The 16,960-nt window shown below is 41.6% G+C and overlaps 1 protein-coding gene across 3 annotated transcripts in view; it reads left to right on the forward strand.

Moving 5' to 3' along the window:
* AFF3 (ALF transcription elongation factor 3) overlaps nucleotides 1–16,960 on the forward strand; it is a 323,171-nt gene that overhangs the window by 138,982 nt on the left and 167,229 nt on the right. For 2 of the 3 annotated variants that reach the window (XM_064408084.1, XM_064408085.1), the window contains exon 4: nucleotides 9,872–9,916. The exons of the other annotated variant lie outside the window; for it this stretch is intronic. In XM_064408084.1, the coding sequence (XP_064264154.1) occupies nucleotides 9,872–9,916 (45 nt within the window). The remainder of the gene's footprint in view (nucleotides 1–9,871; nucleotides 9,917–16,960) is intronic. 3 annotated transcript variants of the gene reach the window in all.

Raw genomic sequence — 16,960 nt, forward strand, 5'->3', positions numbered from 1 at the left:
GGTAATTTTTTTTTTTTTCAGTGGAATTTGGGAAAGAGAGGGCAGGAAAAATAAGGAAGGTATTTCTCTATTCTGCAACCTCATAGATGTGCTGAATTTATTGGTTCCCATATTAAGGCTACTGCTGATAAGATTTGACACTTATCTGGTTAGTTTGGGTATTTCCAGGTAACTTCTGGAGTTTTTTGTGTGGTACATACATATATACATGCATGTGTATGTATACCTTGGTATATATATTTATACCTTGATGTATACATGGTGTCATGTGCATTCCTAACTGGAAGCAACTTACATCTGTGAGCTCTAAGACATCCAGCCCTGGCATTTTAGTTGAAATTGTATGTGTCCTATTAACTGCAATACATTTAGAAATTACTGGTTTCAGTAGGTTTGCAGTGAATGTGTTCCCATCAGTTTGTCAGTGACCACAGTATGCCTGGGTTTTCTTTTGACTTTCAGCAATGCTGCAAGCACAATAAAACTCTGTCAAGGTTTTCACTGTAGCTTGAAGAATTGTGCTATTTATCAGCCTCCGTATGGGTTTTAAGAGAATCCACCTGAGCTGACCAGAGGCATCAATGGATTGATTTGAAGATGCAGATGCATACAATTGTTTTTCTTCATTGATAATGCTTTGGGTTTTCAGTAGCAAATTATAACCCTCTTGGGCAAATAGGTGTCCAGGTCATAATTGCCATGACCAGAATATGTTTTTTGTGTTCTTAGCAATGAGACTGAGCTATCATTGTCAAAACCATGTAAGGCTCTCTTTCTTACACATAAATAATTCTTTTTTTCAAACTCATTTCTGATCCATATATTCTGTGAAGCAGAATTCTTTGCAAGTCAGGGAAAGCAGTACAATGTAAGTGTTCTAAATCACTGGAAAGGCAAGGCAAGGCAAGGCAATATCACCTATGCCCAGGCAAGGTAGAAAAATGGTCCAGCTCTGGATTTGCAGATGGGTTATTTGACTCTGCTGTCTTTATCACCAGATGCTCACTGGTCAGACTGACTCAGTCAAGGGTTCTTGATGCTTACCCTCACAGTAGCAGTTACAGCAAAAAGCTGAGATTTGTTTTCCTGGGGAGGAGACACTGTCAAAGCCAAAACTGTCAGATGTTGGTGACATCCTAAGAGTAGCAAAAGCCATTAGCAGAAAGCCTCTGGTCTTCAGATCATGGGGCATTTTTACCTGTTGAGTTTAGATCAGTCTCAGTCTCTAAAACTGAGAAGGCTGCTTTCAGCATTAGAGATTAGTGAGAGGTTGTTTCTCTCCAGGAAAGTTTTTTCATCTCTCTGTGTTGTAGGAATTAATCCAGTGTTACCTTCTGGAGCCACAGGCTGCTGCTCAGTGTTTTGGGCTTCTGGCTGCTGCTTGAAGATCCTGTAATCCTCTTCTAGCCTTCTGTGAAAGCCTTTGGTCTTAATCTTTGAAGGAGTTATTGGGTAGAGTGACATCCTTGTTACCCATCATGACAGAAAACACCCTTGTGTCCTTTGTCCTGTCCTCAGCTTTGTTAGCAGGATGGTCATCCAGATTTTTAGTAGCATTTTAGTGTTAGTATCTTTCCTTTAGACTTCATAGAGATGTTGTTGGATGACGGATTTTATTAATATTGAATTTCTCGTGCGAGGTTCTGTTTTTTTCTTATTGCCTCCACCACTGCCCAAAGGGTAGATTTTTCCCCCAATGTTTCTTTAATGGATGTAAATAGGTTTTAAGGAACACCTGGTAGATGTTACTCTTTCCACCAGACCACATGTACAGGGGAATTCTTCCATAGGGGGCCTTTTGTGGGAAAGATTTCTCCAGAGCTGTGTAGTGTAAAACCTTCAATCTGTAAGAGATTTAACCCTTTCTTTGCAACAGTTTGTAATCACATAACCTTTAGCTCAGTGGGAATGAATACCAATTATCATTTATAAACAGTTCCTCTCATTATGCGCCTATTTATGGCATCTTTTATAGCTTGCTAATTACAAGCACACAAAACAGAAATGTTTGGAGTTAAATAATGTAAACAGGGATGTAATTGATTTTCATGTTGAATAGTTTTTATTGATTTATCGTTAATTAACACTTTTAAAGGATCTCTTGGCAAAGTAATCCATTTAATTTATTCAGTGTTATACTAGCTGATGCTAAATTCATGTTAAAATTCACAAAAATATCAACAGTTCCATAATACCTGTTTTTGCAACTGTTGCCGTTATGCAGATGTTACATATTCTCCCCAAACAAACACAGACAATATATTAAATGCAATCAATCAGGCTCAGTCCAGGTCCCAGCCAACAAATGTCCACATCACTGAAAACATCCCATTGCAGTTGGCACTAACTGGCCATCTGTGCAGCAAGGAGGACAGGTATGTAACAGGGAGAAGAGCTACTCTCTGCTGGTCTCAGGGCAGGGTCCTTGGGTGGGCTGTTGAAGGACTGCACAGGCTGAGGGAAGAAGCTCATGACTCAACTAAAAAGCCTTTTGTGCTGCAAAACCAAAAGATTCTGGTGTCTGTAATGGAAACTTTCTGACAAATACACCACTCTGTCAAGCAGCAGTCACTTGACGTGTTTTGGGCACGCATGTAGTACTGCAGAAAATGTAGCATGCTGAAGACTTTTCCATAGGTCACCAATGACTTTTTCCAGTTTTTCCGTGGGAAGCAGGAACTGTGGAGTCCATTCAGGGGGGTTTTGATAGAATTTTCATATATGTTAGTATCTTCCTCTCCTGCTGACTTTTCTGAAAGCACAGGTGACTTACTAAGCACCTCCCCAGGATCAAGCATCTAGCAAGGAGTAAAATTGCAAGGTGCAATCTTCATTATCACCAGCCCATTATATTTTTCAAATGGGTAGTAAGCGAGTATAATCACAACAGGCCCTGTTTTTTCGTTAGTGAAGAAAAACATTAATATACTGTGACATGGTATTGATTTGGTGCAATCAATCTTTCCCAATAACAATAAAACCTTTATATTTTATTAATAGAACAATGCAGTTCGTCTCCATTACGGCTCCACTTTATTGTTCTGGGTCACGGTGTAATTCTGGCATGTTTGGAATTTTATTTTTATTAATATAATGTAAAAGCCTGTAAAATCACTCCACTGATCTGTCAGTAGGTTTCATTTGAGGCTCCCAAGCATCTTTTACTAGATGAAATGTTACCGGTACAGCACCAGTCATTGATTGTTCAATGACCCTTAGGGATGGAGGGAGTGAGGAGGGTTAAGAAGAATTCTTGGCCTTTAATTGTCTTGATTTTATTTGTGGTGTGGACACTGAGACTTGGACTCAGACCATGTCATCAGTTTGAAGACCTCTCAACACATGGCCAGACCCAGCCCTTCCAAATGCCCTCCCAACTGGGCTGTAGGAGTCTGAGCTCTGCTGAAGCTCCCAGCAGCCATCCAGATGGCAGCCCTTCAGCATCATTTCACTTCCTCGTCCTTGCTTTTCAACATTGACTGCAGGCCAGACACTACATGGACAGGAGATGATGTCTCAAGCTCTGGGACAGGCCATGGGCACATATTGGAGGAGTTATGCTCTGACATAATTTCCTTGCTCTTTTAAAAACAATACAATATGGTGAATGGCTTTACTTACACGTCCACAGTACGTCCATCTTCACCTAGACTCAGATCTGCTGTAAGACCAGCACAGCCTAAGGCTTGTGATACTCTGGGTTCTGACTCTGTGAACTCCTCTCTAATCTTTCTTCTGGCAGGTCTTGCTCTCCAAAAGCTGCTGTTCTGCCTCAGCTGTGGGGGAGCTGCTGAGCACACTGCTCTGAGAGTGTCATTCATCAAGAGCAAATGGGCTCTTGCTTCTCTTTCCTAGCGTGCATGGCAAGTCTGTTGGATCATTTGGCATTTCTCTCTATCTACAGATATTTTTGATTCATCTCCTTTAATTAGCCAGAACATATTCCTCGTCCTGGTACAAGACTAGGGCATCATGATATTCCAGTTGCAGTGAGGCCCCCAATTAGTACAGATACTTTCATTAAAGCAAAGCTAGATGACTTTCATCACTTGATCTTTTTTTTTTTTTCTTGAAATAAAATCTTTTTTAAAGCTACTCTTCTTCCCTTTTGAACCAAGAACAGTGTTGCAAGATCCCTTGGTAGGAAAAATAATCCCCATAAAAATATGATGGGTCCATTTCAAAAGAGATGGGTTTATTAAAGGTAACAGTTTATTAACAGTGACTGTGAAATAGATGGATTTAATGACTTTAATTTGTGCAACACTTTCTGACACAGACCTTGAGGAAAATTTAGCTCCTCTTTGCCATCTCCCTCCTGTATTTCTCTGTGCCTAAAGAAGTGTCAGCAATTCCTCACAGTAAAAGTGAAACAGCTCCTACTCACAGCAATGCCCAGCACAGGAGAAAACGACTGTATCAACAGACCATGGCCACTGGCACTCCAATTAGTGGTAAGGCATGGCATGAGTGCAAAGTAAAGCTTTCAAATATCAGGAACAGAAAATCAAGCTTCCTGAGCTGTCTCTTTATATCTATTTCCTTGGTGTAACCTTACACAGCTCAGCCCTGCTTGCCTGCATCCTCAGGGAAGAGATTGTCTTCTTCACAGAAGGCACAAGCATTAATAATGCCACCCAGTGAAATGAGGGTGACTACAGTGTGCCATGGCTCCCTGAAGTCTATCCCTCTAAAGGTAGGTGGAAACACTGCTGGTAGGTCTCATGTCACCCATTAAGATCAAAATGCCATCATTGTTAGAGAGGGAGAAAAAAAAATAGCAGTTTTAATTCTGTCTGGTTTTCCTTTTTCTATGGGATATCCCAGATTATCAGAACTGAAAATGTCTGTGTCCATGTTGATTTTGACCAAAACCATTTTCATTCCTGTTTGAAGAAAATGTTTCCTTAAAGTAAAAAATTCCAAAATTTGGAGAGAAACATTTGATATTTTGGTTTAATGCCTTCTTGATTTAGGCCATATCTTATTCTATGATTACAGATTATATTTCTTAAAATTTGTCATTGAAGTATTTTGATCCAATTTTGATTTCTCAACTGAATTGAAAAATGGTTGATAAAATTTCATTTTTAAGGTAATGATGTGACACAATTCATTTTGAATGGAAGAACAGCCAAAGGGATGAAATCAACAAGAAGCCTGTCCCCAGGTCCCCATTCAGAATGAAACATTATAAAAAGTGGGTATTTCCTGAGGGGCAAAAAGGTAAGTTTTTAACTAGGCTGAGGTCTAATCTTTTACTAGCCCAGCTTTCCTGAGGCTCAAAGTCCTGTCTTTTCTCTCCAAGAGCTGTGTGGGTTCAGCCGTGTGGGTTCAACACTCCATAAAGGGCATTTTGGAGGATGAAGTACATGTAAGGAAGTCAGTAACAACTTAAGCCCTGAATGTCTGAAAACCCTTCCTGGGCATCTGCACATGACACTTCCCCAAAATTCCTTTCCACAGCCTGGCTGTATTTCTGCAGAATCCCCAGAAATCACATCTCTGATCTCAGGCACAAAACCCTGTTAAACTCCAGCAAATTCCACAACCTAAATGTGTTAAGATCTCTTTAGAGAAATGATTGAAGGGAAACTTTGAGAGTAATGGTTCTCCTGAACCCAACAGGCAGAAGCCACACTTATGGATAAGTAAAAAGATAAGGAGTTTAGTTCTTCATAGTGGATATTCCTTCTAGCAAATGGATTGCAAAGAAAATGTATATATGCATCTGCAAGTGTGTGTGTGTGCCTGGCAAAGAAGCATTTCCAATATGCTTTCAATTAAGGTCCATCAATGTGGGATTTTTTTTCCCCCTTTTTTCCTATTTTGTTTCATCATAGATTTTGATTATTGCCTCAGAGTGAGTAGTGCTGTGCCTAAGCAGCGTGGGGCAGTCGTGAGGCTGCTGTCGTGCTGCTGGCTGGAGGTGACACGACCAGCCTGGCTCCCACTGAGGGAAAGAGGATAAGTATGTACCTCAGGCTTCTGGAGATCGTTCTCACGCCTAATTGATACTGGAGACAAAAATCCAATAGCTTCTGGACACTTTGTAAAAACACCTAGCACAGTCCAAATAATGACAGCACCAAAAGCTTGCATCATAAAAATCTCTTGGGCTAAAACAGAAACAGATAATTGCAGAAGATTTTTCTGTCTTTCCTCAACATTAAGATTTAAAGGAGGGGGAAGTGTCACAAGATAGGCAATTCCTTTCAGAGAGGTTTCTTTATATATCTCCGTGTGAACGCTCTTGGTAAGGGAAGGAAAAATAAAGTAAAGCTCTGAAATAAAATTTGTACAGAGGTAGCTTTTTTTTTAAATGACATCCCGTTTCCCAAGAATTCTATGTAGCCTTTAGTCAATCTCGTTTCTTACAGTCCTCTGTGCTTTGCATGGTAATTAGCTGCTCGTGTTATCAGCAGCACTACGCTCCCGGCTATTTCTTCAGCAGGCGCTGCCGTTATCCTCGGCGGCAGCTCCGCATCCTCCTGCCAGCCCGCACGGCACAGCCGCCCTGGGCACAGGGTGCTTGGCTTGGCTCTGCAGGCCGTGCGGGCTGAGGGACGAAGGCAGTGGGCACAGCATCCCAGGGAGAAGAGGCTGAGCCCACTTTCCCTGACAGGTCCCCAAGCCTTGCCAGTATTTCGCTGATGGTCCACTGGAGGTTCAGTGAGGCAAGTTTGTTATGACAGATCGCAAAACAGAAAGGAAGAGAAACGAGACAGGTTCATCAGTGTCAGAACAAACACAGGGGAGCAGCTCCTCCGCTTAGTTTGCAACAGCAGCCTCAAAACCTTTATTTGGTTTTAATTTTAATTTTAATTTTAATTTTCAAAAATAATAATTAAACCATTTATTGCACGAATGCCCTGTGGCTGTTGAGAGGGTGGAGGGGCAGCTTTGCAGAGCCTGCCAGCAGTGCAGACATCAGCCTTACGCAGGGGCTGCGTCACGCAGCCGGCACCAACGCAATAGCGCTCGGATGGGGAAGTCCAACGAAGCACATAGCGTGTCAAGGGCTCCGTGCTGCTTGTTCCCTGCAGCTAATGCAATCCCTTCTTTTCATTTACATTTCAAGAAACATTTGCCAGCTTTTGTTGTTTTTTTTTTTTCCCCCAAGTTAAACTGTGGTCACAAAGTCAAATTCAGTTTGCCAGATTCCATGGCAGCGCGTGTTCCTCTGTAACGTCAGTGGAGATGTAGTGGATGGTCTAGAAAGTTTGATGTCAACACTAATGTTAAGATGTTAATAAGTACTCAAAGCAAAACAAATCACGAAATTTACATTTGGCACTCAAGAGATGAAAAACAAAGAGGAAAATGTAGAAATTGAGGGGGTTTTCCCCAAATATTATATCAGTCTTACATATCTTGTCTTTGGTTTTGTGTTTCCAGCTTATTTTTCACCCTTTGAAATGGTGCATGATGATATTGAGAGGGAGATGTGAAAAGTTTTTACTTCCTGCCCAGAGAGATGATGGGCTAGAAAGAAAAGCTAAAGTTTTAGTTCTGGAGTAGTAGAAAGCAAAATTTCTTGCTGATGAGTATTTGCAGACTTATTTCACTACACTTCTAGGAGAGTTATTTAATTTTGTAACAGATGCTTGTTCCTAATCCTAGTCTGAAATAGTCTGCTGCCAAATTCACATTCAGTATTTTTATCCTCACAGAAAAAGAGATAATCATTTTATCATATGTTCAGTGTTTTCTATACAGATCATATGGTCATCTCGTCCCTTCTTCTGTCAGATGGCAGCAGACTAGGACTGACAGCTTAAGGATGGCAGTGAATTGGTTGCTCTCTAAACAAGGCACTCATGATGAGAGCTTTACACTCTCCACTCTTAGTGGGATAACAGGTGAACAAACTGGGTCTTGGGGAAGGAAAGGGAAAAAAATAGATGGAAACCCACAGAGAAGAGAGAAATAGCAATTATCTAATATTAATTTTTAAATTATTAAGTATACAGAGATTGTTGTTTCTCTCCATCTTGCTAGGTTCACTGGCAACATGAACACTAGTCCTTCTGCTCCTGTGACAGGAATATCACAAATGGTGGTGTGCAGCTCCTCAGGGGCAGGTCTGAGGTCAGAACACGGCTGTCTGCTCAGGGCAGCAGCTTCTCTTCAGCATCCATATATCAGATATGAGCAATTCTTCAAAGTTTGACTTCACCACATGTTTAGTACCTTTGCCTTTGAAATCAGTGGTGTAATTTGTAGTGAACTATAAAGCTGATGGACTGTGTTTCACCAAGAAGAGTTAATGTGATTCATTTGTTTAACAATCAAGGGCCATATTCAGCAAAGATTTAGCAGGAGTGCAGGCAATAAAGCACTTACGACTTTCTATGAATTGTCATTAAACAACAGCTACAAAAAATTAGAAAACATAAATTGTTCTTTTGCATACGCTGTTGTTCTCCTGACCTTGGTAACAGCTGGTGGGCTTCAGACAGTTGAAGACCCAGATGTCCTCAGTCCCTCAGCTCAAGCTGGGGAGTGGTGGTAAAAGTGTCCAGGAATCGCACAAATTGGTCAGTGCCATCATTTGACTCTAGTAGGCAGAGTGAAAATGCCTCGTGATTTTTTGCATGCACAAATACAGATATGGTAGAGAAGTCTGATTTCCAGATGAGAAGAGCTCAGCAGTCTGGAAAAACTAATTGCTTTGATATATCTTCAGGTGCACACCTGAAAATTCAGAGCATCCAGGGTTTTTTTGAAAACACAAGAAGACCAAGCTCACTTCTCTTCTAGCTCTTTGGGTACAGTAATTACTAGATGGAGTTTTTCTATCCCTCTTTCCCACATGGGAAGACCTCAAGCCCCAGTCCCCTGCTTCCTGAGTTAGTTCTGTTCTGCAAAAGGAAGAAAGTGTTTTTTTGGGGGGGATTGTCAGGCAGTGTAGTGTGGTGAAGGAAATCCCCAGACAGCTTGTTGCATGCTGCAGCCACCTGTATCTTGTGGAGAGTTGTAGGAGATGGGCACCCCCTTGGCATCAGTACCTCCATCCAAGTGTGCCCTCTCTTCCCAGGTGTGCTGGGCAGTGCAAGCAGACTGGCACTGGGCACAGGGCAGGCAGGAGGGAGCGGGGTGTGTGTCTCATGCTGTTTCGTCCTTGCTGGCAGAAGTTTGGGTCCCAGTGAACACCCAGGCTGAGCACGTAGGTGAGGCACCATCTGGATGGATCCTGCAGGGGAATAGCTGCCCTGCCAAATCTCTGATTTCCCCTCTGCAGAGTAGCTCTGGAGTGAGTCATACTGCTTGGGAAAGTCGAATTCTTCTGTGCCCTCAGTCCCACAATACACGGGTGGGCTTAGAGTTGGCATTTTAGGAGATGACAGCTCCTCAGGACTGCTGTGCCCGTGCTCCTACTGCTGCCTGTGTTGCAATCTCTGCAGCTCTCACCTCGGCATCTCATCTACCCTCTACATCCTCAGGCTTTGCACAGACAGTGCAGAGCTGTGCTGCACAAAGGATGTGGAGAGCTGTTAATTACTTAATAGAAATAAATGCACATTGGATCCATGTACATGCAATAACTTTACTTCTGCTTACTCATACGCAGTAGAGCCCAAACTGCAGGAACAGCACCCAAAAGTGGTGTGAAAAAAAGTCTGTTGAATTTATAGAAATATGTTGCAATCATATGTAAACACTGTAAATATTCCATCTTCCTGTGGTGCTGATAGGGAATAATTTGAGAATTTTAAGCAGTGCAACTTTTCAGAGGCTGGAAAGACTTGGTCTCATTTTGAATCTGTAATAGAGGTCGGAATATATTTCATGTGACAACCATGTCCTCAGACCTGTTTGTTATTTCTTTTTAAAACATAAACAAACTGTCTTCTCATTTTGTTTACAGGACAGTGGAACAGGAGATAACAGCTGCATTGAAGAAATATTGCGGGTAGGAATCCTAAAAATATCATTTTTTCCAGTCCAATTTTGTTTGCTCTGAAAAGACAAGAGAATAACGAGAATATTACAATTACTGCTGTTAAAATTTTTCTCCTTTAGATTGTCATCTTTCTAAGGAAAAAGTAGGTAAAATTATTTCCTCATGAAAAATAATTGAAAAATCTGTGAGAACAACCTTTCAAAGCCTGTGGATTTCACTGCTACTTTATGCCTGTACAGCTGACCTTCATGCATGGAGAAGCAGATAATGGGATAAATTATAAACTGAAATGTACAATGATGTTTCAGGTTTACAAACCATGCAAAGTGCATGTTTCCATTAATCATGACTGTCAAAAATCTTAATTTTGAAGGGAGGTCTAGGAAGGTCATTTTCCACCTGGATTTAATTATGTAATGTCATTATTTTCATTATGTCCATTACATAATGACAATGTGCAAAATCTGTAGTTATTTCCATATTTCATTATTATTTCTTTTATCTTTGTAATTTCTAGTTTATTTTCATGGAGCAAATTAATACACATCCAGACAGATCTTGACTTGAATTACCTTGGATATTGATTATTTTCCATGGCAGAAAAATTTATAAACAGTGAAACTTTTCTGTAATATTTTAACTCATGTTTATTTTGGTTCTTTTTCAAAAATGATAATTCAATAATTCACAATGCTTAAAATTCTGATGTAATAGTGATTGAAACACAAAGCAAGGTAGATGGAATGATAAAATCTCTCTGTTACTGTATGTGCTTCTACCTCTTGGATATTCCATCACCCAGATATTTCTGATGATTTATAAACTACAGGGTTATAAATATTTGGTTTGGAGGTTAGCAGTGCATCAAGCCTGTTGTTTCTAAAGGCATTTCTCCATTCTCCCTCAATATGTTAAATGCAGCTTTTAATTCTTAAACTGGACGAAGAGTTTATGGAAGGGTGATGTATTGCTTATGACTTCACTGGCAGAGTTTTTGCTTAGCTAACATTTACAAAGTAAGCTTTGTTAGGACTTAGGTGCATATTCAACAAACCTAAGCCACAGTCCCTGTTGGTTTGTTACAAATTAGTGGCTGATATGAATTCATGAGGTGATGTGACGCTTAGGCTCCCATTTTCATTCTAAAGCAAGGCTTTTAAAATGAACAGTCAGAGAAACTGGTCTTTGTCCTTTAGTTTCTGTAGTTTGTCTCATGCCATTAAGCAAAAATGTGGAAGAGGCACAATTCCTTCTACACAGAGGAAGATGAGTATGTAAAAGACCCCATCTGAGAAGAAAAATGAGCTGTATGACTAAAGATAGTAAGGTGCATCTCCAAAACAATGAACCCAGCTGCTGCTCTCTCTTTTTTTTCCTTTGAAATGTTCCTCAATAAATATTTTTGTCAAGCTTCATGATGGGTAACCTCACCAATCTGCCCATCTTTCATGTCTCAAACCTGGGCATCACTTTCTATTCTGACCTTCCCTTGTGTCTCTGTGTCTAAGACTACACGTAAGTCTTCCAGGATGTTACTCTGTAGTATTTCTGACTGAAGCTCTTTATTCTCAAGGGTGTAAGTCTTTGGTCCAAAATTCTCATTACACATTTTGATTGCTGCTGCATCCTTTCCTAGTTTTGACAAATGCAATGTTACCCACCTCCATTCATGCTGCTGCACAGATCATTTTCCTAGCCTGACATCTTGCCCACAGACATTTGTCTTCACATCTCACCGCTGTCATCTCCTTCTCTATCACATCAAGTACAGATATTTGTCTCTGATTTTAAGGCCTCCAGTCCATGCTAACATATTAAATCCCACTTTAGCTTAGCTGGTGATGTCAAAATGTTGCTAAGTTTTACATTAATTAATTTCTCCAATGCTTCCCATCAGATCTGGGAAGAACCTTGAAAACTTTCCCAATCAGCTCCGTAGCTACTTCCAATCTTAATGGGCTCTTTTTTTCCCAACGATGGTGGAAAACCAGTGATGAGGTCAGGGTTCTACCACTGTTCCTCATGCTTGAACATTTTTGTCCCAATTGTTTCTTGTAGTACTCTGTCAGGTCAGATATATCCATCTGCTCTCTTTTGTACTGAAAAGTGGATTTCTATGTCAAGGAACTGTGTATTACAAAAGCAGTGCTTTGGTACTCTTGTAATACAAATCCAGATCTGCAGTTGTTATTGTTACTGATAATTACTGAAAACAGCAACAGTAATAATGTGTCTTTACTGCTTACTTTGTAATTTACTGGCATCTAGACACTTCCATCCCTCTCCATGCCCCCTTTTTGTCCTGAGCAGATCCATGAAGTTATAACACAGATTGTCTGCTTTTCTGAAACACACTGCCATTTCCATGGTTTTGTTGGAGGTGCTATTCACATCATATCATAAATCCAAAGTTTAGCTTATTTTCAAACAGAATATGTGAAGTTGCTATACAGGTGCCCAAAGGCAGATAACAAAAAGCAACAGCAGCTGAAATACTTGTGTTCCCCTCAGAAAAGATGGCTGGCCTGCTGGAATGTGTTTCTTATGGGAAGGGCCACACCTAATTTATGAGCTATCACCAAAAGGAAGAAGATGCTTAAAATTCTTCCTTTTAAGGGGCGTTTTACCCTGCTTAGGCTGTCTCTTGCACAACACAAAGCAGAAAACATCCCCTCTTTCTAGGTGATGTGTTCCCTGCACAAGTCAGGCTGTGGCTTTTCCATGAAACAGACACTTCCATGGTATGTCCATGTTTCCACAGTCAAGAATGAGGGCAGAAATATGTGTGCCCCAGGTCTGCTCCATCTGCTTCCCTGTGTTCCCTTCCCCCAGCAGGTGAGAAGAAGCAGGTTTGTGCACAGATCTTGTCATCCTCTGGTTCCAGCATGTGGCCATGGCCAGAACTAACATCTGGACCTGGGCTACAAGTCAGTTTAGGCATGGCTGTAAAATCACCAAATCTGATGTTGCACTCACTGTGACAAGACTTTACAGTTTTTTTGCTGTCTGCTGCAACACAGATTGCCACAGCTTAAGTCTAGCCTTTTTTGATGTTGTTTTACCAAATGTATTGAAGCTCTGTAGACTTTGTAAACTGACAGATCCTTCTGCACAAAACTGCAGCTTCCAGAGAATGCCCCCAAGTACTGAAACACAGAACCTCTTCCAGTCCTGAAGGAGGTTGATTAACAAGACAGTAACCCTGTTGAGATTGGAGCTGTTGTAAGGCCTCCTGTAGAGTTTATAATCACTGCAGGAATCCTGAACCTCATCTAACCCCATGCACTAATTTATAGCAGCTTCTTCAAAGTGTGCTGACTTCTCTGTCCAGCTGCAGGCACACACTTTGAGAACAGAGAAACTTCTAAGAGAGCCTTCAATGTAAATAACTCCAGTAAGACCAAGTTACAGATATAATGTTGAAACATGAGAGAAAAGCCTCATTTCTTGCTAGCAGATTCAAAAGGCAATTCCTTGTAAGCTTTGCATTGTTCATGGAGGACATGATAGAAAACTTTGAAGTGGAAAATAAAAGTTAAGACTACACAAATACCCTTTGTTCCACCGTGCATGGAGCAGTTGCTATGTGAGTTCCTGAGACATTGCCAAAGCCAACCTACTCACTTCCTTGCTAAAACACAGGCTGGCTAAGCAAGATTACTTCAGTTCTGGGGTCCCCAGCACAGGAAGGACATCAGCCTGTTGGAGCAAGTCCAGAGGAGGCCACCAAGTTGATTAGAGGGAAGGAGCACCTCTCCTGTGAGTAAGGCTGAGGCAACTAGAATTGTTCAGCCTGGAAAAGAGATGGATTAGGGGTGACCTAATTACATCCTTCCAGTACCTAAAGGAAGCCTACAAGAAAGAGGGAGAAAGACTTTCCATGAGAACATGTAGTGACACGACAAGGGGGAATGGATTCAAATGAAAAGAGATTAGCTTTAGATCAGGTATTAGGAAGAAATCCTTTACTCTGAGAGTGGGGAGGCACTGGAACAGGTTGACCAGAGAAGCTGTGGATGCCCCATCCCTGGAGGTGCTTAGGACCAGGCTGGATGGGACTCTGAGCAACCTGGTCCTGTGGAAGGTGTCCCTACACTTGGCAGGAGGGCTGGAACTAGAAGATCTGGAAGGCCCCTTCTGACCTAAACCATTGAGTCTGGGATTCTGTGATAGTAATTTTGGTTGATTTCTATTTGATTTTATTAGTGTGTGGAGCTGTGTATTTTGCTATGACTGGTGGGGTTTAAAGTAAAGACTTATTTTACTGTAGTGCCTTCTAAGAATGGGAGCAACAAGAGTCCTGGCTCTCCACTAAGTTAACTGTTGCAGTCAATATAGGAGGCACTCTGAGAATATTTGCTATGGAGTTAAGTAAGGGAGTGTGTTGAGTGCAGGCAGTTCTTGATTTGTAAGGTAAGTGGAGATTGATCTGGCTATTCTTACAGTCTTAGCTGTGATTTCCTAGAGCTTTGTTGGAAGGAAACCCACAGGCAAGCTGAGCTTTTGATTATTGAAGAGGTTCCTTGTGAATTCCCTGGATTTTTTTGTTGACATGAGCAGTGTCATTGAACTGGGTAGAGAGAGGCATAGTTTGAGTGTTTGGCCTGCAAACAGTGTTTGGCCGCAGAATGCGAAGACAGCGGGAAGCTGGAGAAGCAACAGGAATGCAGAAAAAGGGCTGGAGAAAATCCCAGCACAGCCAGTTAACACAGGAAAAAGACATGTCCTTTAAAATGGCATGGAGCAGTGGGGAGACAGACTGGGATCTGCAGTGGAGGACAGATAATTTCTTTCAGAGGAGAAAGAAAAAGCCATTGGGAGGCAGTGAAAGGACATGGTCTCCAGCTGTGAACATCCGCCACAGTGAAGGACAGCTCTCCTTGGTGCCATGAACCTCCTGTGCAGGGAGAGATAAGCACCCACAGATGGCCTTGAAATAGGTTGTGACTCCTCATGGCCACAGGACATCCACTTATGAAAATGACATTTTAAGTGTGATGGCTTTGATAAGTGATTTACTTGACTCTCTCTACCCTGTGAATCTAATCACAGTGTGTAAAGCACTGCACTTCTTATTTGAGCAACATGAAAAAAAGAATGTAAACAGAATCTAATTCTGTATTTTTTCCCTTCCCACTTGGGATCCCTGGCTCATTAGCAGTCTTGCTAATTCTTTAGCAGGAAGCATTAAGGATCAACCCATCAAATATTCAGGGCCTTTCTTCAAACCTGAACAGGCATATGTGCCATGAGATCAGCTGCACTCCATCAGCTGATTGAATTAAAACAACAGCAGAGGTAAATTAGAAACTGTCTGCACAAGACAAATCCTGTGAAAACATGAAATTCTACCAAACACACTGTCACTGTGAATAAACATCACAGTCAGTGGAGCACGTGTCAATACTTAGAAGGGAGAAAAATCAGTTTCTTAGAGGTAGGTTGTTAGTTCAACTGTGAACTGCTGCCTGGTAAATGTTAATGACTGTAAGATTCCACTGGCTGCCGTTAAGCTCCTGGTGGAGTCAGACACGTGAAGAATTACAGAACACAAATATGGTAATCAGCAGTATATTTCTAAACACTCCTGTTGCTTTCCAAAGCAGAGGGAAAGCCCCACAGGTGGAATGAGACCCACTTCACTGCACAGCACTCATGCAATAGCTGCCTCTGCACTAGCAGAGCGTTTCTTCGCAGTCTCACTGCTGGGAAGAAACTGCTGGGCAGGATTAGGAGTGAGATGAGAAGGCCAGCCTCAGACCAGCACCTTTGTGGAGACACTGGGTTAGCTGTTGTGATAGAACCTGGTGGGAAACTCATGGAAAAGTTTCTGGAGGAACACACCAACTTCAGGTAAAAGAGAGATGGTCGAGGAGAGAGAAGGTGAAACACTACAGTGCTAATTTGGTGGAATTAATTTTAAAAATTGCTGGTTTGTAGCAAGTGAATATACCCTGTTATTTGAAAAAGCAAGAGAGAATCCAGAATGAATTATCCAGCCTCTCTGCTATGCAAAAACAATACAGTAAAATACTTACTAATTTTTCCCTCTGTTTAGAGTGTTTCACAAAGCTGGGGAAAAAAGCACAATCACCATCTTGTTCCAATACAGAAAAATTATTCCTTGTTATTAAGGGCAAAGGGCCAGATAGATCCTCATTTTGTATAGCCCTGCCACAGCTCCTCTGAGGCCAACAAAATTAATTCCAAAATAATACCAGAAAGGATCTGTATTATCAGTCCTAACAAAAGAAGAATAAAATTTGGGCAATAGCAGGTATCTGCATTGCTGGGAGCCTGGGGCTTGAGTCTTCAGCTGCTGTCTTTAGAGAAAAACTGACTTTCTACCCCCTTGCTAAGACTGACACAAAACAAATTGAAACCACAGGGAAGTGTGACTTGAGATAACAGAGCCCTTCAGTAAACGCTATGGTGACAATGGTTTGATTAAACAGGCATTAAGAGAATGTAACTAGATGCTGCTAAATTGTCTGTCTGTCCAAAGTTTTGCTTTACCATGTTTCCAGGGATGGCTATATAGGGCAGAGCCCATATTCCACGTGTTCTGGGCTGCAGACTGCAGCTGTGGCTGCAGAGCCAGGCAGTCATTGCCCCACAGTCCCTGACACCTGGAGACACAGCCCAGGTTTGTCCTGTGAGCCTGCAGGGTGACAGACCTAGTGCCATCCCCACCTTAAGCCGTGTCTCTGAAAACCTGCATTACTTTGAGATGTGGGTTTCAGTGGCCGACACTGCACAAGTACTTTGGCCATGCACCTTCCCCTGTCTCCTACACTAATATTTCCAGTAGACATTCTCTTATATCTAGGAAATTCCTCTGCCTGATTTTCCACAACTGGAGATGGTCAGCAGGAACTGTCCCACCACTGTCACATTTTGGTCTGACTCAGGACACATGAGCTCTCTTTATGTCTGAGAGAGGCAGCTCTCCTCATTTGGGAGCTGAGACAAATATTCTTTTGTTAATCTTATTTAATCATATTTAGGAGCAACACATGAGTTAACAGTTAGCTTCACTTGGCAGAAAGACTT

Source organism: Passer domesticus, chromosome 2, assembly GCF_036417665.1.
Source record: "Passer domesticus isolate bPasDom1 chromosome 2, bPasDom1.hap1, whole genome shotgun sequence".
NCBI classification, from domain to species: domain Eukaryota; kingdom Metazoa; phylum Chordata; class Aves; order Passeriformes; family Passeridae; genus Passer; species Passer domesticus.